This window comes from Leuciscus leuciscus (genome assembly GCF_965113295.1).
Source record: "Leuciscus leuciscus genome assembly, chromosome: 6".
Taxonomy (NCBI): Eukaryota; Metazoa; Chordata; class Actinopteri; order Cypriniformes; family Leuciscidae; genus Leuciscus; species Leuciscus leuciscus.
The window spans coordinates 918,022-940,782 of record NC_138730.1 but is presented as its reverse complement, the minus strand read 5'-3'; the positions used below and the strand labels follow the sequence as shown (position 1 = coordinate 940,782).

The 22,761-nt window shown below is 42.0% G+C and overlaps 1 protein-coding gene across 2 annotated transcripts in view; it reads right to left on the bottom strand.

The window, feature by feature from the left end:
* LOC309501911 (NACHT, LRR and PYD domains-containing protein 12-like) overlaps positions 1–22,761 on the bottom strand; it is a 175,077-nt gene that overhangs the window by 127,242 nt on the left and 25,074 nt on the right. The window contains exons 9-12 of one of the 2 annotated variants that reach the window (XM_082174171.1): positions 21,049–21,219; positions 19,563–19,736; positions 18,990–19,163; positions 14,517–14,690 (exon numbers count right to left, since the gene is read on the bottom strand). In XM_082174171.1, the coding sequence (XP_082030297.1) occupies positions 14,517–14,690; positions 18,990–19,163; positions 19,563–19,736; positions 21,049–21,219 (693 nt within the window). The remainder of the gene's footprint in view (positions 1–14,516; positions 14,691–18,989; positions 19,164–19,562; positions 19,737–21,048; positions 21,220–22,761) is intronic. The other variant, XM_082174172.1, reaches the window with a different exon arrangement.

Genomic DNA, 22,761 nt, shown 5'->3' with positions numbered 1-22,761 from the left:
CTCTGTGTGCGTCTCTGTTATGTGTGTGTCTCTGTTATGTGTGCGTCTCTGTCATGTGTGCGTCTCTGTTATGTGTGCGTCTCTGTTATGTGTGTCTCTGTTATGTGTGTGTCTCTGTTATGTGTGCGTCTCTGTTATGTGTGCGTCTCTGTTATGTGTGCGTCTCTGTTATGTGTGCGTCTCTGTTATGTGTGCGTCTCTGTTATGTGTGCGTCTCTGTTATGTGTGTGTCTCTGTGTGCGTCTCTGTTATGTGTGCGTCTCTGTTATGTGTGCGTCTCTGTTATGTGTGCGTGTCTGTTATGTGTGTGTGTCTCTGTTATGTGTGCGTCTCTGTTATGTGTGCGTCTCTGTTATGTGTGCGTCTCTGTTATGTGTGTGTCTCTGTTATGTGTGTGTCTCTGTTATGTGTGTGTCTCTGTTATGTGTGTGTCTCTGTTATGTGTGCGTCTCTGTTATGTGTGCGTCTCTGTTATGTGTGCGTCTCTGTTATGTGTGTGTCTCTGTTATGTGTGTGTCTCTGTTATGTGTGTGTCTCTGTTATGTGTGCGTCTCTGTTATGTGTGCGTCTCTGTTATGTGTGTCTCTGTTATGTGTGCGTCTCTGTTATGTGTGCGTCTCTGTTATGTGTGCGTCTCTGTTATGTGTGTCTCTGTTATGTGTGTGTCTCTGTTATGTGTGTGTCTCTGTTATGTGTGTGTCTCTGTTATGTGTGCGTCTCTGTTATGTGTGCGTCTCTGTTATGTGTGTGTCTCTGTTATGTGTGTGTCTCTGTTATGTGTGTGTCTCTGTTATGTGTGTGTCTCTGTTATGTGTGTGTCTCTGTTATGTGTGTGCCTCTGTTATGTGTGCGTCTCTGTTATGTGTGCGTCTCTGTTATGTGTGCGTCTCTGTTATGTGTGCGTCTCTGTTATGTGTGTGTCTCTGTTATGTGTGTGTCTCTGTTATGTGTGTGTCTCTGTTATGTGTGCGTCTCTGTTATGTGTGCGTCTCTGTTATGTGTGTCTCTGTTATGTGTGCGTCTCTGTTATGTGTGCGTCTCTGTTATGTGTGCGTCTCTGTTATGTGTGTCTCTGTTATGTGTGTGTCTCTGTTATGTGTGTGTCTCTGTTATGTGTGTGTCTCTGTTATGTGTGCGTCTCTGTTATGTGTGCGTCTCTGTTATGTGTGTGTCTCTGTTATGTGTGTGTCTCTGTTATGTGTGTGTCTCTGTTATGTGTGTGTCTCTGTTATGTGTGTGTCTCTGTTATGTGTGTGCCTCTGTTATGTGTGCGTCTCTGTTATGTGTGCGTCTCTGTTATGTGTGTGTCTGTTATGTGTGTGTCTCTGTTATGTGTGCGTCTCTGTTATGTGTGTGTCGCTGTTATGTGTGTCTCTGTTATGTGTGTGTCTCTGTTATGTGTGCGTCTCTGTTATGTGTGCGTCTCTGTTATGTGTGTGCGTCTCTGTTGTGTGTGTGTCTCTGTTATGTGTGTGCGTCTCTGTTATGTGTGTGCGTCTCTGTTATGTGTGTGTCTCTGTTATGTGTGTGTCTCTGTTATGTGTGTGTCTCTGTTATGTGTGCGTCTGTTATGTGTGTGTCTCTGTTATGTGTGCGTCTCTGTTATGTGTGTGTCTCTGTTATGTGTGTGTCTCTGTTATGTGTGTGTCTCTGTTATGTGTGCGTCTCTGTTATGTGTGTGTCTGTTATGTGTGCGTCTCTGTTATGTGTGTGTCTGTTATGTGTGTGTCTCTGTTATGTGTGTGTCTCTGTTATGTGTGTGTCTCTGTTATGTGTGTGTCTGTTATGTGTGTGTCTGTTATGTGTGTGTCTGTTATGTGTGTGTCTGTTATGTGTGTGTCTCTGTTATGTGTGTGTCTCTGTTATGTGTGTGTCTCTGTTATGTGTGCGTCTCTGTTATGTGTGTCTCTGTTATGTGTGTGTCTCTGTTATGTGTGTGTCTCTGTTATGTGTGTGTCTCTGTTATGTGTGTGTCTCTGTTATGTGTGCGTCTCTGTTATGTGTGTGTGTCTCTGTTATGTGTGTGTCTGTTATGTGTGTGTCTCTGTTATGTGTGCGTCTCTGTTATGTGTGTGTCGCTGTTATGTGTGTCTCTGTTATGTGTGTGTCTGTTATGTGTGCGTCTCTGTTATGTGTGCGTCTCTGTTATGTGTGTGCGTCTCTGTTATGTGTGTGTCTCTGTTATGTGTGTGCGTCTCTGTTATGTGTGTGTGTCTCTGTTATGTGTGTGTCTCTGTTATGTGTGTGTCTCTGTTATGTGTGCGTCTGTTATGTGTGTGTCTCTGTTATGTGTGCGTCTCTGTTATGTGTGTGTCTCTGTTATGTGTGTGTCTCTGTTATGTGTGTGTCTCTGTTATGTGTGCGTCTCTGTTATGTGTGTGTCTGTTATGTGTGCGTCTCTGTTATGTGTGTGTCTGTTATGTGTGTGTCTCTGTTATGTGTGTGTCTCTGTTATGTGTGTGTCTCTGTTATGTGTGTGTCTGTTATGTGTGTGTCTGTTATGTGTGTGTCTGTTATGTGTGTGTCTCTGTTATGTGTGTGTCTCTGTTATGTGTGCGTCTCTGTTATGTGTGTCTCTGTTATGTGTGTGTCTCTGTTATGTGTGTGTCTCTGTTATGTGTGTGTCTCTGTTATGTGTGTGTCTCTGTTATGTGTGCGTCTCTGTTATGTGTGTCTCTGTTATGTGTGTGTCTGTTATGTGTGTGTCTCTGTTATGTGTGTGTCTCTGTTATGTGTGTGTCTCTGTTATGTGTGCGTCTCTGTTATGTGTGTGTGTCTCTGTTATGTGTGTGTGTCTGTTATGTGTGTGTCTCTGTTATGTGTGTGTCTCTGTTATGTGTGCGTCTCTGTTATGTGTGCGTGTCTGTTATGTGTGTGAGTCTCTGTTATGTGTGCGTCTCTGTTATGTGTGCGTCTCTGTTATGTGTGCGTCTCTGTTATGTGTGCGTCTCTGTTATGTGTGCGTCTCTGTTATGTGTGCGTCTCTGTTATGTGTGCGTCTCTGTTATGTGTGCGTCTCTGTTATGTGTGCGTCTCTGTTATGTGTGCGTCTCTGTTATGTGTGCGTCTCTGTTATGTGTGCGTCTCTGTTATGTGTGCGTCTCTGTTATGTGTGCGTCTCTGTTATGTGTGCGTCTCTGTTATGTGTGCGTCTCTGTTATGTGTGTGTCTCTGTTATGTGTGTCTCTGTTATGTGTGTGTCTCTGTTATGTGTGTGTCTCTGTTATGTGTGCGTCTCTGTTATGTGTGCGTCTCTGTTATGTGTGTGTCTCTGTTATGTGTGCGTCTCTGTTATGTGTGCGTCTCTGTTATGTGTGCGTCTCTGTTATGTGTGCGTCTCTGTTATGTGTGTGTCTCTGTTATGTGTGTGTCTCTGTTATGTGTGTGTCTCTGTTATGTGTGTGTCTCTGTGTGCGTCTCTGTTATGTGTGCGTCTCTGTTATGTGTGTCTCTGTTATGTGTGTGTGTGTGTCTCTGTTATGTGTGTGTGTGTGTCTCTGTTATGTGTGTGTCTCTGTTATGTGTGTGTCTCTGTTATGTGTGCGTCTCTGTTATGTGTGCGTCTCTGTTATGTGTGTCTCTGTTATGTGTGTGTCTGTTATGTGTGTGTCTCTGTTATGTGTGTGTCTCTGTTATGTGTGTGTCTCTGTTATGTGTGCGTCTCTGTTATGTGTGTGTGTCTCTGTTATGTGTGTGTGTCTGTTATGTGTGTGTCTCTGTTATGTGTGTGTCTCTGTTATGTGTGCGTCTCTGTTATGTGTGCGTGTCTGTTATGTGTGTGAGTCTCTGTTATGTGTGCGTCTCTGTTATGTGTGCGTCTCTGTTATGTGTGCGTCTCTGTTATGTGTGCGTCTCTGTTATGTGTGCGTCTCTGTTATGTGTGCGTCTCTGTTATGTGTGCGTCTCTGTTATGTGTGCGTCTCTGTTATGTGTGCGTCTCTGTTATGTGTGCGTCTCTGTTATGTGTGCGTCTCTGTTATGTGTGTGTCTCTGTTATGTGTGTCTCTGTTATGTGTGTGTCTCTGTTATGTGTGTGTCTCTGTTATGTGTGCGTCTCTGTTATGTGTGCGTCTCTGTTATGTGTGTGTCTCTGTTATGTGTGCGTCTCTGTTATGTGTGCGTCTCTGTTATGTGTGCGTCTCTGTTATGTGTGCGTCTCTGTTATGTGTGTGTCTCTGTTATGTGTGTGTCTCTGTTATGTGTGTGTCTCTGTTATGTGTGTGTCTCTGTGTGCGTCTCTGTTATGTGTGCGTCTCTGTTATGTGTGCGTCTCTGTTATGTGTGCGTCTCTGTTATGTGTGCGTCTGTTATGTGTGCGTCTCTGTTATGTGTGCGTCTCTGTTATGTGTGCGTGTCTGTTATGTGTGTGTGTCTCTGTTATGTGTGCGTCTCTGTTATGTGTGCGTCTCTGTTATGTGTGTCTCTGTTATGTGTGTGTCTCTGTTATGTGTGCGTCTCTGTTATGTGTGCGTCTCTGTTATGTGTGTCTCTGTTATGTGTGTGTCTCTGTTATGTGTGCGTCTCTGTTATGTGTGCGTCTCTGTTATGTGTGCGTCTCTGTGTGCGTCTCTGTTATGTGTGTGTCTCTGTTATGTGTGTGTCTCTGTTATGTGTGTGTCTCTGTTATGTGTGCGTCTCTGTTATGTGTGCGTCTCTGTTATGTGTGTGTCTCTGTGTGCGTCTCTGTTATGTGTGTGTCTCTGTTATGTGTGCGTCTCTGTTATGTGTGCGTCTCTGTTATGTGTGCGTGTCTGTTATGTGTGTGTGTCTCTGTTATGTGTGTGTCTCTGTTATGTGTGTGTCTCTGTTATGTGTGTGTCTCTGTTATGTGTGTGTCTCTGTTATGTGTGCGTCTCTGTTATGTGTGTGTCTCTGTTATGTGTGTGTCTCTGTTATGTGTGCGTCTCTGTTATGTGTGCGTCTCTGTTATGTGTGCGTCTCTGTTATGTGTGCGTCTCTGTTATGTGTGTGTCTCTGTTATGTGTGTGTCTCTGTTATGTGTGTGTCTCTGTTATGTGTGCGTCTCTGTTATGTGTGCGTCTCTGTTATGTGTGCGTCTCTGTTATGTGTGCGTCTCTGTTATGTGTGTCTCTGTTATGTGTGCGTCTCTGTTATGTGTGCGTCTCTGTTATGTGTGCGTCTCTGTTATGTGTGTGTCTCTGTTATGTGTGCGTCTCTGTTATGTGTGTGTCTCTGTTATGTGTGCGTCTCTGTTATGTGTGCGTCTCTGTTATGTGTGTGTCTCTGTTATGTGTGCGTCTCTGTTATGTGTGTGTCTCTGTTATGTGTGCGTCTCTGTTATGTGTGCGTCTCTGTTATGTGTGTGTCTCTGTTATGTGTGTGTCTCTGTTATGTGTGTGTCTCTGTTATGTGTGTGTCTCTGTGTGCGTCTCTGTTATGTGTGTGTCTCTGTTATGTGTGCGTCTCTGTTATGTGTGCGTCTCTGTTATGTGTGCGTCTCTGTTATGTGTGTCTCTGTTGTGTGTGTCTCTGTTGTGTGTGTCTCTGTTATGTGTGTGTCTCTGTTATGTGTGTGTCTCTGTTATGTGTGCGTCTCTGTTATGTGTGTGTCTCTGTTATGTGTGCGTCTCTGTTATGTGTGCGTCTCTGTTATGTGTGTGTCTCTGTTATGTGTGTGTCTCTGTTATGTGTGCGTCTCTGTTATGTGTGTCTCTGTTATGTGTGCGTCTCTGTTATGTGTGTGTCTCTGTTATGTGTGTGTCTCTGTTATGTGTGTGTCTCTGTGCGTGTCTCTGTTATGTGTGTGTCTCTGTTATGTGTGTGTCTCTGTTATGTGTGTGTCTCTGTTATGTGTGTGTCTCTGTTATGTGTGCGTCTCTGTTATGTGTGTGTCTCTGTTATGTGTGCGTCTGTTATGTGTGTGTCTCTGTTATGTGTGTGTCTCTGTTATGTGTGTGTCTCTGTGCGTGTCTCTGTTATGTGTGCGTCTCTGTTATGTGTGTGTCTCTGTTATGTGTGCGTCTCTGTTATGTGTGTGTCTCTGTTATGTGTGCGTCTCTGTTATGTGTGTGTCTCTGTGCGTGTCTCTGTTATGTGTGCGTCTCTGTTATGTGTGTGTCTCTGTTATGTGTGCGTCTCTGTTATGTGTGTGTCTCTGTTATGTGTGCGTCTCTGTTATGTGTGCGTCTCTGTTATGTGTGCGTCTCTGTTATGTGTGTGTCTCTGTTATGTGTGTGTCTCTGTGCGTGTCTCTGTTATGTGTGCGTCTCTGTTATGTGTGTGTCTCTGTGCGTGTCTCTGTTATGTGTGCGTCTGTTATGTGTGTGTCTCTGTTATGTGTGCGTCTCTGTGCGTGTCTCTGTTATGTGTGCGTCTCTGTTATGTGTGCGTCTCTGTTATGTGTGCGTCTCTGTTATGTGTGCGTCTCTGTTATGTGTGCGTCTCTGTTATGTGTGCGTCTCTGTGCGTGTCTCTGTTATGTGTGCGTCTCTGTTATGTGTGCGTCTCTGTTATGTGTGCGTCTGTTATGTGTGTGTCTCTGTTATGTGTGTGTCTCTGTTATGTGTGTGTCTCTGTGCGTGTCTCTGTTATGTGTGTGTCTCTGTGCGTGTCTCTGTTATGTGTGCGTCTCTGTTATGTGTGCGTCTCTGTTATGTGTGCGTCTCTGTTATGTGTGTGTCTCTGTTATGTGTGCGTCTGTTATGTGTGTGTCTCTGTTATGTGTGCGTCTCTGTTATGTGTGCGTCTGTTATGTGTGTGTCTCTGTTATGTGTGCGTCTCTGTTATGTGTGTGTGTCTCTGTTATGTGTGCGTCTGTTATGTGTGCGTCTCTGTTATGTGTGCGTCTGTTATGTGTGCGTCTCTGTTATGTGTGCGTCTCTGTTATGTGTGTGTCTCTGTGTGTGTCTCTGTGTGCGTCTCTGTTATGTGTGTGTCTCTGTTATGTGCGTCTTTGTTATGTGTGTGTGTGTCTCTGTTATGTGTGCGTCTCTGTTATGTGTGTCTCTGTTATGTGTGTGTGTCTGTTATGTGTGCATCTCTGTTATGTGTGTGTCTCTGTTATGTGTGTCTCTCTGTTATGTGTGCGTCTCTGTTATGTGTGTGTGTCTTTGTTATGTGTGTGTCTCTGTTATGTGTGTGTCTCTGTTATGTGTGCGTCTCTGTTATGTGTGTGTGTCTTTGTTATGTGTGTATCTGTGTGTGTCTCTGTTATGTGTGTGTCTCTGTTATGTGTGTGTCTCTGTTATGTGTGTGTGTCTCTGTTATGTGTGTGTGTCTCTGTTATGTGTGTGTCTCTGTTATGTGTGTGCGTCTCTGTTATGTGTGCGTCTCTGTTATGTGTGCGTCTCTGTTATGTGTGTCTCTGTTATGTGTGCGTCTCTGTTATGTGTGTGCGTCTCTGTTATGTGTGCGTCTCTGTTATGTGTGCGTCTCTGTTATGTGTGTGTCTCTGTTATGTGTGTGTCTCTGTTATGTGTGTGCGTCTCTGTTATGTGTGCGTCTCTGTTATGTGTGCGTCTCTGTTATGTGTGTGTCTCTGTTATGTGTGTGTCTCTGTTATGTGTGTGTCTCTGTTATGTGTGTGTCTCTGTTATGTGTGTGTGTGTGTCTCTGTTATGTGTGTGTGTGTGTCTCTGTTATGTGTGTGTCTCTGTTATGTGTGTGTCTGTTATGTGTGTGTCTCTGTTATGTGTGTGTGTCTGTTATATGTGTGTCTCTGTTATGTGTGTGTGTGTGTCTCTGTTATGTGTGTGTCTCTGTTATGTGTGTGTCTGTTATGTGTGTGTCTCTGTTATGTGTGTGTCTGTTATGTGTGTGTCTCTGTTATGTGTGTGTGTCTGTTATATGTGTGTGTCTCTGTTATGTGTGTGTCTTTGTTATGTGTGTGTCTCTGTTATGTGTGTGTCTCTGTTATGTGTGTGTGTGTGTGTCTCTGTTATGTGTGTGTCTCTGTTATGTGTGTGTCTCTGTTATGTGTGTGTCTCTGTTATGTGTGTGTCTCTGTTATGTGTGTGTCTCTGTTATGTGTGTCTGTTATGTGTGTGTCTCTGTTATGTGTGTGTCTGTTATGTGTGTGTCTCTGTTATGTGTGTGTCTCTGTTATGTGTGTGTCTGTTATGTGTGTGTCTCTGTTATGTGTGCGTCTCTGTTATGTGTGCGTCTCTGTTATGTGTGTCTCTGTTATGTGTGTGTCTCTGTTATGTGTGTGTCTCTGTTATGTGTGTGCGTCTGTTATGTGTGTGTCTCTGTTATGTGTGCGTCTCTGTTATGTGTGTGTCTCTGTTATGTGTGTGTCTCTGTTATGTGTGTGTCTCTGTTATGTGTGCGTCTCTGTTATGTGTGTGTCTGTTATGTGTGCGTCTCTGTTATGTGTGTGTCTGTTATGTGTGTGTCTCTGTTATGTGTGTGTCTCTGTTATGTGTGTGTCTCTGTTATGTGTGTGTCTGTTATGTGTGTGTCTGTTATGTGTGCGTCTCTGTTATGTGTGTGTCTCTGTTATGTGTGTGTCTCTGTTATGTGTGTGTCTCTGTTATGTGTGCGTCTCTGTTATGTGTGCGTCTCTGTTATGTGTGTCTCTGTTATGTGTGTGTCTCTGTTATGTGTGTGTCTCTGTTATGTGTGTGCGTCTGTTATGTGTGTGTCTCTGTTATGTGTGCGTCTCTGTTATGTGTGTGTCTCTGTTATGTGTGTGTCTCTGTTATGTGTGTGTCTCTGTTATGTGTGCGTCTCTGTTATGTGTGTGTCTGTTATGTGTGCGTCTCTGTTATGTGTGTGTCTGTTATGTGTGTGTCTCTGTTATGTGTGTGTCTCTGTTATGTGTGTGTCTGTTATGTGTGTGTCTCTGTTATGTGTGTGTCTCTGTTATGTGTGCGTCTCTGTTATGTGTGTGTCTGTTATGTGTGTGTCTCTGTTATGTGTGTGTCTCTGTTATGTGTGTGTCTGTTATGTGTGTGTCTCTGTTATGTGTGTGTCTCTGTTATGTGTGTGTCTCTGTTATGTGTGTGTCTCTGTTATGTGTGTGTCTCTGTTATGTGTGTGTCTGTTATGTGTGTGTCTGTTATGTGTGCGTCTCTGTTATGTGTGTGTCTGTTATGTGTGTGTCTCTGTTATGTGTGTGTCTCTGTTATGTGTGTGTCTCTGTTATGTGTGTGTCTCTGTTATGTGTGTGTCTCTGTTATGTGTGTGTCTCTGTTATGTGTGCGTCTCTGTTATGTGTGCGTCTCTGTTATGTGTGTGTGTCTCTGTTATGTGTGTGTGTCTGTTATGTGTGTGTCTCTGTTATGTGTGTGTCTCTGTTATGTGTGTGTCTCTGTTATGTGTGCGTCTCTGTTATGTGTGTGTGTCTCTGTTATGTGTGTGTCTCTGTTATGTGTGCGTCTCTGTTATGTGTGTGTGTCTCTGTTATGTGTGCGTCTCTGTTATGTGTGCGTCTCTGTTATGTGTGTGTGTCTCTGTTATGTGTGTGTCTCTGTTATGTGTGTGTCTCTGTTATGTGTGTGTCTCTGTTATGTGTGTGTCTCTGTTATGTGTGCGTCTCTGTTATGTGTGTGTGTCTCTGTTATGTGTGTGTGTCTGTTATGTGTGTGTCTCTGTTATGTGTGTGTCTCTGTTATGTGTGCGTCTCTGTTATGTGTGTGTGTCTCTGTTATGTGTGTGTGTCTGTTATGTGTGCGTCTCTGTTATGTGTGCGTCTCTGTTATGTGTGCGTCTCTGTTATGTGTGTGTCTGTTATGTGTGTGTCTCTGTTATGTGTGTGTCTCTGTTATGTGTGCGTCTCTGTTATGTGTGTGTGTCTCTGTTATGTGTGTGTGTCTGTTATGTGTGTGTCTCTGTTATGTGTGCGTCTCTGTTATGTGTGCGTCTCTGTTATGTGTGTGTCTGTTATGTGTGTGTCTCTGTTATGTGTGTGTCTCTGTTATGTGTGCGTCTCTGTGTGTGTCTCTGTGTGCGTCTCTGTTATGTGCGTGTCTCTGTTATGTGTGTGTCTCTGTTATGTGTGCGTCTCTGTTATGTGTGCGTCTCTGTTATGTGTGCGTCTCTGTTATGTGTGCGTGTCTGTTATGTGTGCGTCTCTGTTATGTGTGCGTCTCTGTTATGTGTGCGTCTCTGTTATGTGTGTGTCTCTGTTATGTGTGTGTCTCTGTTATGTGTGTGTCTGTTATGTGTGCGTCTCTGTTATGTGTGTGTCTCTGTTATGTGTGTGTCTCTGTTATGTGTGCGTCTCTGTTATGTGTGTGTCTCTGTTATGTGTGTGTCTCTGTTATGTGTGTGTCTCTGTTATGTGTGCGTCTCTGTTATGTGTGTGTCTCTGTTATGTGTGTGTCTCTGTGTGCGTCTCTGTTATGTGTGTGTCTCTGTTATGTGTGTGTCTCTGTTATGTGTGTGTCTCTGTTATGTGTGTGTCTCTGTTATGTGTGCGTCTCTGTTATGTGTGTGTCTGTTATGTGTGTGTCTCTGTTATGTGTGTGTCTGTTATGTGTGTGTCTCTGTTATGTGTGTGTCTGTTATGTGTGCGTCTCTGTTATGTGTGTGTCTGTTATGTGTGTGTCTCTGTTATGTGTGTGTCTCTGTTATGTGTGCGTCTCTGTTATGTGTGCGTCTCTGTTATGTGTGTGTCTGTTATGTGTGTGTCTCTGTTATGTGTGTGTCTCTGTTATGTGTGCGTCTCTGTTATGTGTGCGTCTCTGTTATGTGTGTGTCTCTGTTATGTGTGCGTCTCTGTTATGTGTGCGTCTCTGTTATGTGTGCGTCTCTGTTATGTGTGCGTCTCTGTTATGTGTGTGTCTCTGTTATGTGTGCGTCTCTGTTATGTGTGCGTCTCTGTTATGTGTGCGTCTCTGTTATGTGTGCGTCTCTGTTATGTGTGCGTCTCTGTTATGTGTGCGTCTCTGTTATGTGTGCGTCTCTGTTATGTGTGCGTCTCTGTTATGTGTGTGTCTCTGTTATGTGTGTGTCTCTGTTATGTGTGTGTCTCTGTGTCTCTGTTATGTGTGTGTCTCTGTTATGTGTGTGTCTCTGTGTGCGTCTCTGTTATGTGTGCGTCTCTGTTATGTGTGCGTCTCTGTTATGTGTGTGTCTCTGTTATGTGTGTGTCTCTGTTATGTGTGTGTCTCTGTTATGTGTGTGTCTCTGTTATGTGTGTGTCTCTGTTATGTGTGTGTCTCTGTGTGCGTCTCTGTTATGTGTGTGTCTCTGTTATGTGTGCGTCTCTGTTATGTGTGCGTCTCTGTTATGTGTGTCTCTGTTGTGTGTGTCTCTGTTGTGTGTGTCTCTGTTATGTGTGTGTCTCTGTTATGTGTGTGTCTCTGTTATGTGTGTGTCTCTGTTATGTGTGCGTCTCTGTTATGTGTGCGTCTCTGTTATGTGTGCGTCTCTGTTATGTGTGCGTCTCTGTTATGTGTGTGTCTCTGTTATGTGTGTGTCTCTGTTATGTGTGCGTCTCTGTTATGTGTGTGTCTCTGTTATGTGTGTGTCTCTGTTATGTGCGTGTCTCTGTTATGTGTGTGTCTCTGTTATGTGTGTGTCTCTGTTATGTGTGTGTCTCTGTTATGTGTGTGTCTCTGTTATGTGTGTGTCTCTGTTATGTGTGCGTCTCTGTTATGTGTGTGTCTCTGTTATGTGTGCGTCTGTTATGTGTGTGTCTCTGTTATGTGTGTGTCTCTGTTATGTGTGTGTCTCTGTGCGTGTCTCTGTTATGTGTGCGTCTCTGTTATGTGTGTGTCTCTGTGCGTGTCTCTGTTATGTGTGCGTCTGTTATGTGTGTGTCTCTGTTATGTGTGTGTCTCTGTTATGTGTGCGTCTCTGTTATGTGTGCGTCTCTGTTATGTGTGCGTCTCTGTTATGTGTGCGTCTCTGTTATGTGTGCGTCTCTGTTATGTGTGCGTCTGTTATGTGTGTGTCTCTGTTATGTGTGTGTCTCTGTTATGTGTGTGTCTCTGTGCGTGTCTCTGTTATGTGTGCGTCTCTGTTATGTGTGCGTCTCTGTTATGTGTGCGTCTCTGTTATGTGTGTGTCTCTGTTATGTGTGCGTCTGTTATGTGTGTGTCTCTGTTATGTGTGCGTCTCTGTTATGTGTGTGTCTCTGTTATGTGTGCGTCTGTTATGTGTGTGTCTCTGTTATGTGTGCGTCTCTGTTATGTGTGCGTCTCTGTTATGTGTGCGTCTCTGTTATGTGTGTGCGTCTCTGTTATGTGTGCGTCTCTGTTATGTGTGCGTCTGTTATGTGTGTGTCTCTGTTATGTGTGCGTCTCTGTTATGTGTGTGTGTCTCTGTTATGTGTGCGTCTGTTATGTGTGCGTCTCTGTTATGTGTGCGTCTGTTATGTGTGCGTCTCTGTTATGTGTGTGTCTCTGTTATGTGTGCGTCTCTGTTATGTGTGCGTCTCTGTTATGTGTGCGTCTCTGTTATGTGTGCGTCTGTTATGTGTGTGTCTCTGTTATGTGTGCGTCTCTGTTATGTGTGTGTGTCTCTGTTATGTGTGCGTCTGTTATGTGTGCGTCTCTGTTATGTGTGCGTCTGTTATGTGTGCGTCTGTTATGTGTGCGTCTCTGTTATGTGTGTGTCTCTGTTATGTGTGCGTCTCTGTTATGTGTGCGTCTCTGTTATGTGTGTGTCTCTGTGTGTGTCTCTGTGTGCGTCTCTGTTATGTGTGTGTCTCTGTTATGTGCGTCTTTGTTATGTGTGTGTGTGTCTCTGTTATGTGTGCGTCTCTGTTATGTGTGTCTCTGTTATGTGTGTGTCTCTGTGTGCGTCTCTGTTATGTGTGTGTCTCTGTTATGTGCGTCTTTGTTATGTGTGTGTGTGTCTGTTATGTGTGCATCTCTGTTATGTGTGTGTCTCTGTTATGTGTGTCTCTCTGTTATGTGTGCGTCTCTGTTATGTGTGTGTGTCTTTGTTATGTGTGTATGTGTGTGTGTCTCTGTTATGTGTGTGTCTCTGTTATGTGTGTGTCTCTGTTATGTGTGCGTCTCTGTTATGTGTGCGTCTCTGTTATGTGTGTGTGTCTTTGTTATGTGTGTATGTGTGTGTGTCTCTGTTATGTGTGTGTCTCTGTTATGTGTGTGTCTCTGTTATGTGTGTGTCTCTGTTATGTGTGTGTGTCTCTGTTATGTGTGTGTCTCTGTTATGTGTGTGCGTCTCTGTTATGTGTGCGTCTCTGTTATGTGTGCGTCTCTGTTATGTGTGTGTCTCTGTTATGTGTGCGTCTCTGTTATGTGTGTGCGTCTCTGTTATGTGTGCGTCTCTGTTATGTGTGCGTCTCTGTTATGTGTGTGTCTCTGTTATGTGTGTGTCTCTGTTATGTGTGTGCGTCTCTGTTATGTGTGCGTCTCTGTTATGTGTGCGTCTCTGTTATGTGTGTGTCTCTGTTATGTGTGTGTCTCTGTTATGTGTGTGTCTCTGTTATGTGTGCGTCTCTGTTATGTGTGTGTCTCTGTTATGTGTGTGTGTGTGTCTCTGTTATGTGTGTGTGTGTGTCTCTGTTATGTGTGCGTCTCTGTTATGTGTGTGTCTCTGTTATGTGTGTGTCTCTGTTATGTGTGTGTCTCTGTTATGTGTGCGTCTCTGTTATGTGTGTGTCTCTGTTATGTGTGTGTGTGTGTCTCTGTTATGTGTGTGTGTGTGTCTCTGTTATGTGTGTGTGTGTGTCTCTGTTATGTGTGTGTCTCTGTTATGTGTGTGTGTGTGTCTCTGTTATGTGTGTGTGTGTGTCTCTGTTATGTGTGTGTCTCTGTTATGTGTGTGTGTCTGTTATGTGTGTGTGTCTGTTATATGTGTGTCTCTGTTATGTGTGTGTGTGTGTCTCTGTTATGTGTGTGTCTCTGTTATGTGTGTGTGTCTGTTATATGTGTGTCTCTGTTATGTGTGTGTGTGTGTCTCTGTTATGTGTGTGTCTCTGTTATGTGTGTGTGTGTGTCTCTGTTATGTGTGTGTCTGTTATGTGTGTGTCTCTGTTATGTGTGTGTCTCTGTTATGTGTGTGTCTGTTATGTGTGTGTCTCTGTTATGTGTGTGTGTCTGTTATATGTGTGTGTCTCTGTTATGTGTGTGTCTTTGTTATGTGTGTGTCTCTGTTATGTGTGTGTCTCTGTTATGTGTGTGTGTGTGTGTCTCTGTTATGTGTGTGTCTCTGTTATGTGTGTGTCTCTGTTATGTGTGTGTCTCTGTTATGTGTGTGTCTCTGTTATGTGTGTGTCTCTGTTATGTGTGTCTGTTATGTGTGTGTCTCTGTTATGTGTGTGTCTGTTATGTGTGTGTCTGTTATGTGTGTGTCTCTGTTATGTGTGTGTCTCTGTTATGTGTGTGTCTGTTATGTGTGTGTCTGTTATGTGTGTGTCTCTGTTATACGTCCCGTATGTTGTTACGTTATTAGAGAAAAAGAGAAAAAAAAAATATATTTTTGACATTTGTGAATCGATTTTTTAACACATAAAAATGTGAGCAATAGAGGAAACCCAGAAAGTGCACTGCTATAAACAATGAAACATAAGCCCTGCTGTCTTCAGATAAATAAACTTCAGTCACACTGTAATTGCTGTACAGTATAATGATACTAACTGTAGTTTCTCCAGCTTGAATTGTGGGTTCATCAGTAGATCACTGAGGTTTTTCACTCCAGAGTCTCCTAGTGTATTCCTGCTCAGGTTCAGCTCTCTCAGGTGTGACGGGTTTGATTTCAGAGCTGAAGTCAGGATGAGACTCTGTTTCTCTGTAATACTGAATCCACTCAGACTGAAGACAGAGAAATAACAATAGTTCACATCTGTGATGATCATCTTATTGAAGAGCTTCAGCAGCATTTAGTTTCCAATAGTCTGTTTTAAAACCCAGTTACACTAGTTCTGTGTGCTGGAAGACACTGTTTCTTCTCTTTCATTTTTAACTATTTATTTGACATCTCTCTTCTTTATTCTCTGTTGAAAAGGCAGATTTCTGCACGTACACAATCAGTACATTGTATCAAATGCTGGAAATTAAACAATTACTAACTAGATAAAAAACACATAAAATGTGAGCAATAGAGGAAACCCAGAAAGTGCACTGCTATAAACAATGAAACACAGTGATGGAGTACTCGAGTCCTGGACTCGGACTCGAGTCCGACTCGAGTCCCTATTCTCTGGACTCGAGTCCGACTCGAGACTCTATTCTCAGGACTCGTGACTTGACTTGGACTCGCGGACTGATGACTCGTTCTTGGACTCGGACTCGAGGATATAAAATCGGACTTGAGCATTCATCAAATGAATGACGTTGGATGAAGTTTCTGACTAAATAGGATTTAAAATTTGATATAAGATGTTACACTTTTCCTGTTTTGGGCTCCAAGACCGGACGGGATCTCTTTTTTTTCCTGCATATATGAACGAGCAGAGAGAAAGCCCCAGCCGCGCGCGCGCTCTCACCGTCTTCAAACAACACGAGCGGTGCTCCCTCCTCACGCATATTAATCAAAATCAATTGACACGATAGTAAAAGGTCGGAAGACCGAAGTTTCACGTAGATCATTCAGAGATTTTTTTCTCCTGAATTACCGCGAGGTGTGAATTGTGCTGAAAAAAAAACAAAAAACGTTTGCCTTATCTTCTCTGAAAAGCGTTCCGCACATTCAGCTGACATTAGCCACAATTTCAATAAACGAAAAGACCTATCTAGTGATGAAATGTTTTCTGTGTTGACACAAATCTGGTCCTGTCCTAAACTGCCGAGATAATCACACAAGGCGTGCCGTATAGGCTACACGTCCATTAATGACACGTCCGATTCGCGAACTAATGACTCCTTTGAACGATTCACTTTAATGAATGGTTAAAACAACTGACCATCTGTCCAACAACGAACTCACGAGACGTCTGAATCGGTGTATAACAAATCGGTAACACTTTACAATATGTTCCATTTATTAAACTCTAGTTAACTACATTAGTTAACATTTAGGCTACTATTAATAAACTGCACTTCTACAGCATTGTTAATGTTAATTTCAACATTTAGCCTACTAATAGCCTACATTATTGAAATCAAATTTTTTATTTATATTTATTTATATTGTATTTATTATTTATAATTGTCAACACAGTGGTGTCATTTTTGTTTAATGTAGACCCTCTTTTATAATTATATCAGCTCTTTAAAGGTGCCAGAGTAGAGAAATGTTGGCAGTCTTGAAATATAACACAGACTCAACCTTGATGACTCGACTCGGACTCGAACACTGGGGACTCGAGACTCGACTTGGACTCGAACTCAGGTAATGGTGACTCGACTCGGACTCGACTCGGTCTCTTCTTTGGTGACTCGGACTTGGACTCGGACTCGAACACGGGGACTCGAGACTTGACTCGGACTCGACAATTGGTGACTCGACTACAACACTGGTCTGTTATGTGTGTGTCTGTTATGTGTGTGTCTCTGTTATGTGTGTGTCTCTGTTATGTGTGTGTCTCTGTTATGTGTGTGTCTCTGTTATGTGTGTGTCTCTGTTATGTGTGTGTCTCTGTTATGTGTGTGTCTCTGTTATGTGTGTGTCTCTGTTATGTGTGTGTCTCTGTTATGTGTGTGTCTCTGTTATGTGTGTGTATCTGTTATGTGTGCGTCTCTGTTATGTGTGCGTCTCTGTTATGTGTGTGTCTCTGTTATGTGTGTGTCTCTGTTATGTGTGCGTCTCTGTTATGTGTGCGTCTCTGTTATGTGTGTGTCTCTGTTATGTGTGTGTGTGTCTGTTATGTGTGTGTGTCTCTGTTATGTGTGTGTCTCTGTTATGTGTGTGTGTCTCTGTTATGTGTGTGTGTCTGTTATGTGTGTGTGTCTCTGTTATGTGTGTGTCTCTGTTATGTGTGTGTCTCTGTTATGTGTGTGTCTCTGTTATGTGTGTGTCTCTGTTATGTGTGTGTGTGCGTCTCTGTTATGTGTGTGTCTCTGTTATGTGTGTGTCTCTGTTATGTGTGTGTGTGCGTCTCTGTTATGTGTGTGTCTCTGTTATGTGTGTGTCTCTGTTATGTGTGCGTCTCTGTTATGTGTGTGTGTCTGTTATGTGTGTGTGTCTCTGTTATGTGTGTGTCTCTGTTATGTGTGTGTCTCTGTTATGTGTGTGTCTCTGTTATGTGTGTGTCTCTGTTATGTGTGTGTCTCTGTTATGTGTGTGTCTCTGTTATGTGTGCGTCTCTGTTATGTGTGTGTCTCTGTTATGTGTGTGTGTGTCTGTTATGTGTGTGTGTCTCTGTTATGTGTGTGTCTCTGTTATGTGTGTGTCTCTGTTATGTGTGTGTCTCTGTTATGTGTGTGTCTCTGTTATGTGTGCGTCTCTGTTATGTGTGTGTGTGTCTGTTATGTGTGTGTGTCTCTGTTATGTGTGTGTCTCTGTTATGTGTGTGTCTCTGTTATGTGTGCGTCTCTGTTATGTGTGCGTCTCTGTTATGTGTGCGTCTCTGTTATGTGTGTGTCTCTGTTATGTGTGTGTCTCTGTTATGTGTGTGTCTCTGTTATGTGTGTGTCTCTGTTATGTGTGCGTCTCTGTTATGTGTGCGTCTCTGTTATGTGTGTGTCTCTGTTATGTGTGTGTCTCTGTTATGTGTGCGTCTCTGTTATGTGTGTGTCTCTGTTATGTGTGTGTGTGTCTGTTATGTGTGTGTGTCTCTGTTATGTGTGTGTCTCTGTTATGTGTGTGTCTCTGTTATGTGTGTGTCTCTGTTATGTGTGTGTCTCTGTTATGTGTGCGTCTCTGTTATGTGTGTCTCTGTTATGTGTGTGTCTCTGTTATGTGTGTGTCTCTGTTATGTGTGTGTCTCTGTTATGTGTGCGTCTCTGTTATGTGTGTGTCTCTGTTATGTGTGTGTGTCTCTGTTATGTGTGCGTCTCTGTTATGTGTGTGTCTCTGTTATGTGTGTGTCTCTGTTATGTGTGTGTCTCTGTTATGTGTGCGTCTCTGTTATGTGTGCGTCTCTGTTATGTGTGTGTCTCTGTTATGTGTGTGTCTCTGTTATGTGTGTGCGTCTCTGTTATGTGTGTGTCTCTGTTATGTGTGTGCGTCTCTGTTATGTGTGCGTCTCTGTTATGTGTGTGTCTCTGTTATGTGTGTGCGTCTCTGTTATGTGTGTGTGTCTCTGTTATGTGTGTGTCTCTGTTATGTGTGTGTGTCTGTTATGTGTGTGTGTCTGTTATATGTGTGTCTCTGTTATGTGTGTGTGTGTGTCTCTGTTATGTGTGTGTCTCTGTTATGTGTGTGTGTCTGTTATATGTGTGTCTCTGTTATGTGTGTGTGTGTGTGTGTGTGTCTCTGTTATGTGTGTGTCTCTGTTATGTGTGTGTGTGTGTCTCTGTTATGTGTGTGTCTGTTATGTGTGTGTCTCTGTTATGTGTGTGTCTCTGTTATGTGTGTGTCTGTTATGTGTGTGTCTCTGTTATGTGTGTGTGTCTGTTATATGTGTGTGTCTCTGTTATGTGTGTGTCTTTGTTATGTGTGTGTCTCTGTTATGTGTGTGTCTCTGTTATGTGTGTGTGTGTGTGTCTCTGTTATGTGTGTGTCTCTGTTATGTGTGTGTCTCTGTTATGTGTGTGTCTCTGTTATGTGTGTCTGTTATGTGTGTGTCTCTGTTATGTGTGTGTCTGTTATGTGTGTGTCTGTTATGTGTGTGTCTCTGTTATGTGTGTGTCTCTGTTATGTGTGTGTCTGTTATGTGTGTGTCTGTTATGTGTGTGTGTCTGTTATGTGTGTGTCTGTTATGTGTGTGTCTGTTATGTGTGTGTCTCTGTTATGTGTGTGTCTCTGTTATGTGTGTGTCTGTTATGTGTGTGTCTGTTATGTGTGTGTCTCTGTTATACGTCCCGTATGTTGTTACGTTATTAGAGAAAAAGAGAAAAAAAATATATATTTTTGACATTTGTGAATCGATTTTTTAACACATAAAAATGTGAGCAATAGAGGAAACCCAGAAAGTGCTCTGCTATAAACACTGAAACATAAGCCCTGCTGTCTTCAGATAAATAAACTTCAGTCACACTGTAATTGCTGTACAGTATAATGATACTAACTGTAGTTTCTCCAGCTTGAATTGTGGGTTCATCAGTAGATCACTGAGGTTTTTCACTCCAGAGTCTCCTAGTGTATTCCTGCTCAGGTTCAGCTCTCTCAGGTGTGACGGGTTTGATTTCAGAGCTGAAGTCAGGATGAGACTCTGTTTCTCTGTAATACTGAATCCACTCAGACTGAAGACAGAGAAATAACAATAGTTCACATCTGTGATGATCATCTTATTGAAGAGCTTCAGCAGCATTTAGTTTCCAATAGTCTGTTTTAAAACCCAGTTACACTAGTTCTGTGTGCTGGAAGACACTGTTTCTTCTCTTTCATTTTTAACTATTTATTTGCATTTCTCTTCTTTATTCTCTGTTGAAAAGGCAGATTTCTGCATGTACACAATCAGTACATTGTATCAAATGCTGGAAATTAAACAATTACTAACTAGATAAAAAACACATAAAATGTGAGCAATAGGGGAAACCCAGAAAGTGCACTGCTATAAACAATGAAACATAAGCCCTGCTGTCTTCAAATAAATAAACTTCAGTCACACTGTAATTGCTGTACAGTATAATGATACTAACTGTAGTTTCTCCAGCTTGAATTGTGGGTTCATCAGTAGATCACTGAGGTTTTTCACTCCAGAGTCTCCTAGTGTATTCCCGCTCAGGTCCAGATCTCTCAGGTGTGACGGGTTTGATTTCAGAGCTGAAGTCAGGATGAGACTCTGTTTCTCTGTAATACTGCATCTGTACAGACTGAAGACAGAAAGAGAAAATGACTCAGATCTATGATGATCAACTAACGTGTTCAGCTTCAACCATCAGACTTTTGCTGACAAATAAACAGGGATATCAAGGTAAAGGTAACATGGAGAAAGACTACACATTGTTCATTTAAATATACTACCAACATTGTAACAAAACAAAGGTTGAAAGCGTTGATCTATTTATGTTAGTTTACACATTCATTTAATTAAATCTTTAAGATTCTGTCATGTCAATGTTACCCTTGGTTTGCTCACTGGGTCAAATGTGTTTATGATGGTTGTTTTCAGACACATTGTCTACTTGCTAAAACTTTACAGTAAGGTTTCATTTGTTAACATGAACTACATTAGTTAACATGAACCAATGATGGACAATACTATACAGCATTTAATAACCTTAAGTTTAAACATTTACTAATACATTTTAAAATACAAAAGTTTTCTGTTAACATTAGTAAATCCCCTGTGAACTAACATGAACAAAGAATAATTGTATAAACTAACATGATCAGATTAAGGAATAAAAGTATTTCCTTAAGCAGAAGACAATCAAACAAGTTTTGTAAAAGGTAGTTCATCTGCTTTAGTGCTGCACCGTGAGGCAGTGTCAGTGTATTTTATGGATGGCTCAGCTAAACAGGCCAATAAGAGACTATTAACTACTATTATTGCTTTTAATTATACTAAGGTCTAATTAAAACGTCTACAAATGTATAAAACTGATCAGAGATCAGGTAAAACCCCCAGACACTTGTTCAATCTCAGTGAATCTGCATGATGTATGGGTTCACAGAGATCATCGCCCCCCAGTGGTGAACCATTGACATTTCCAAACGTTTGGAAACAGTTATGACGTAACGAAGCCTCGTTTACTGAAATCACGTGACTTTGGCAGTTTGATACACACTCCGAACCACTGATTCAAAACAAAAGATTCGTAAAGGTTTCATAGCTTCATGAAGTGTGTTTCAAAAGCGCCCATCACTAGCGTTCAGTCAACTTACCTTCAGTGGATCTTATTACAGGCAGATACTGATCACAGACTTTTAAAATGCACTTATTTAAATTTTTACAAGTTACAGTATATGTTGCACCAAAATTAGATATTTGTGAAATTCAAATATTAAATTGAAAGCAGTTATGAACAGTTCTGATCCTGATGTCTGAAAAAAACATTGTTCTGCCTCTACAGTCACTGCAATAATTATTGACCCATGATCAAACTGTCTGTCTGGAAATATTGTCATCAGCTAACATTACAACTAAAAGTAAAGTAATATAAATAAATGAGCAATACTCACGTCAGTGTGTTGAGTTGACAGTGTTTATCCTGCAGTAGAGCAGCGATCTGATTCACTCGTGTGTCTCCTAGTTCATGTTCACTCAGATTCAGCTCTCTCTGGAGTAACGGGTTTATACCCACAACTCTATTCACATACTGGCAGGCTTCCTCTGCATCAGGACTCACAAACCTGCAGAAGAGGTGATTCAGGTATACACTAAATGTCCATTGCATTACAAAAATGATTGATACGATAAATAACTATTGTTTTAAAGGTGCCCTAGAATGGATTATTTTATTATTTTATAATGTTTCCTGGGGTGCCCTTATAATGTTAGTATGTTTTTTAGATCAAAATTTGTTATAATTTATAAATAAAAGGCATATTTCCTAGCCTGATTTCATCCCCTGATTTGAACACTCTGTTTGAAGGGGCGTGGCTGCTGTGAGACTTCAGTGTTGTTGCCCACTGCTGTGATTGGCTGACATGCTTGCATATGAAATATCTGGCATTACATGTAGAGCTATCTGGAATACTTTTACTATTACAGATTTTATAAGTTTTTTTCTATTACAGCTATCGGGATTAACGAATCATGAGAAGTTTTTTAAGTATTTAGATCTATTCCCATCACATAAAAGGTTGCAGATGAGCATTGAGCAGATGACAGCCTGTTGATCGCGTGAATGAAGATCTTATCACTGCAACGCGATTTACTGATGCATAAACAGTGTTGAACGACTTTGAGAGAAAGATTATCTGTCTGAACTTGAACAATTACGCATCAGACATTCACATAACCCACTGGTTCTCCAGAGGCTCGGATGAAGGAGCTAAAACAATACTTTTGTGTTCATTTGTACATCCAAACACTGAGCAACTGCCATGCTTCGTTCGCTCGTTTGCAAGCCATGATGTCTCTCGAGGAAAAAACAATATCGCGCTGGATCTAGATAACACAGTGTAAATTATTGTTAATAAAATCACTACTTACCGCTTGCGGGAATATAACGTTAGTTGAAATTGCCCCCTTTCGTCCGTTTGAGACGCCGTGAGAAGCCTGGCTGCTTGATATTGTTTCAGGTTAGAAAAACAGTCCGTGGTGAAATGGGCAGAGCAAACTAACAACTTCGAATTAAACTGTAGCGGTCAGAGTTTCCGCTAGAAAAAAATGGTGCCGGTCAAAGTGACCGGCAGAGATTTCGTTTTCCGGACATTATGATGATATGCCGGTCAAATATTGCCTCTTAATTAGTCAAGTTGAGGAAAACTGGAGGCAGGCTATGTAACTTAAAAAAATGACATAATCAGGCCGTATAGAAAGCAACATGTTTATTAGCCTAACTTTCAAATAGACGGAAAAAAACATGAACGTCCGATTGGCGTCAATCAACGCCAATTGTTTTTACTATGGTTTCACATTCATAGTTTAACAAACCAATCCCCCTTCTCCACATAAAATATCTGAATATCTCGCGGTGTAAATAGCCGCATTTCCATTACAGATTTGCGCAAATGTTTTGCGCTATTATCTAAATATCGATAAAAAACTATTGCGAAATGACGGCGTTTCCATTAACCGATGTTATATGCGACTAAACGTCCTTTTTTCTCTCACGATAAGTCATTTCAAAAATCACGGCAACAGACGTTGGTTTATATAATATCACAGCCACCGCATTAGACACTATTATTATGATTAATGGAAGGAGACGTGGCGTGTTTTCCAAG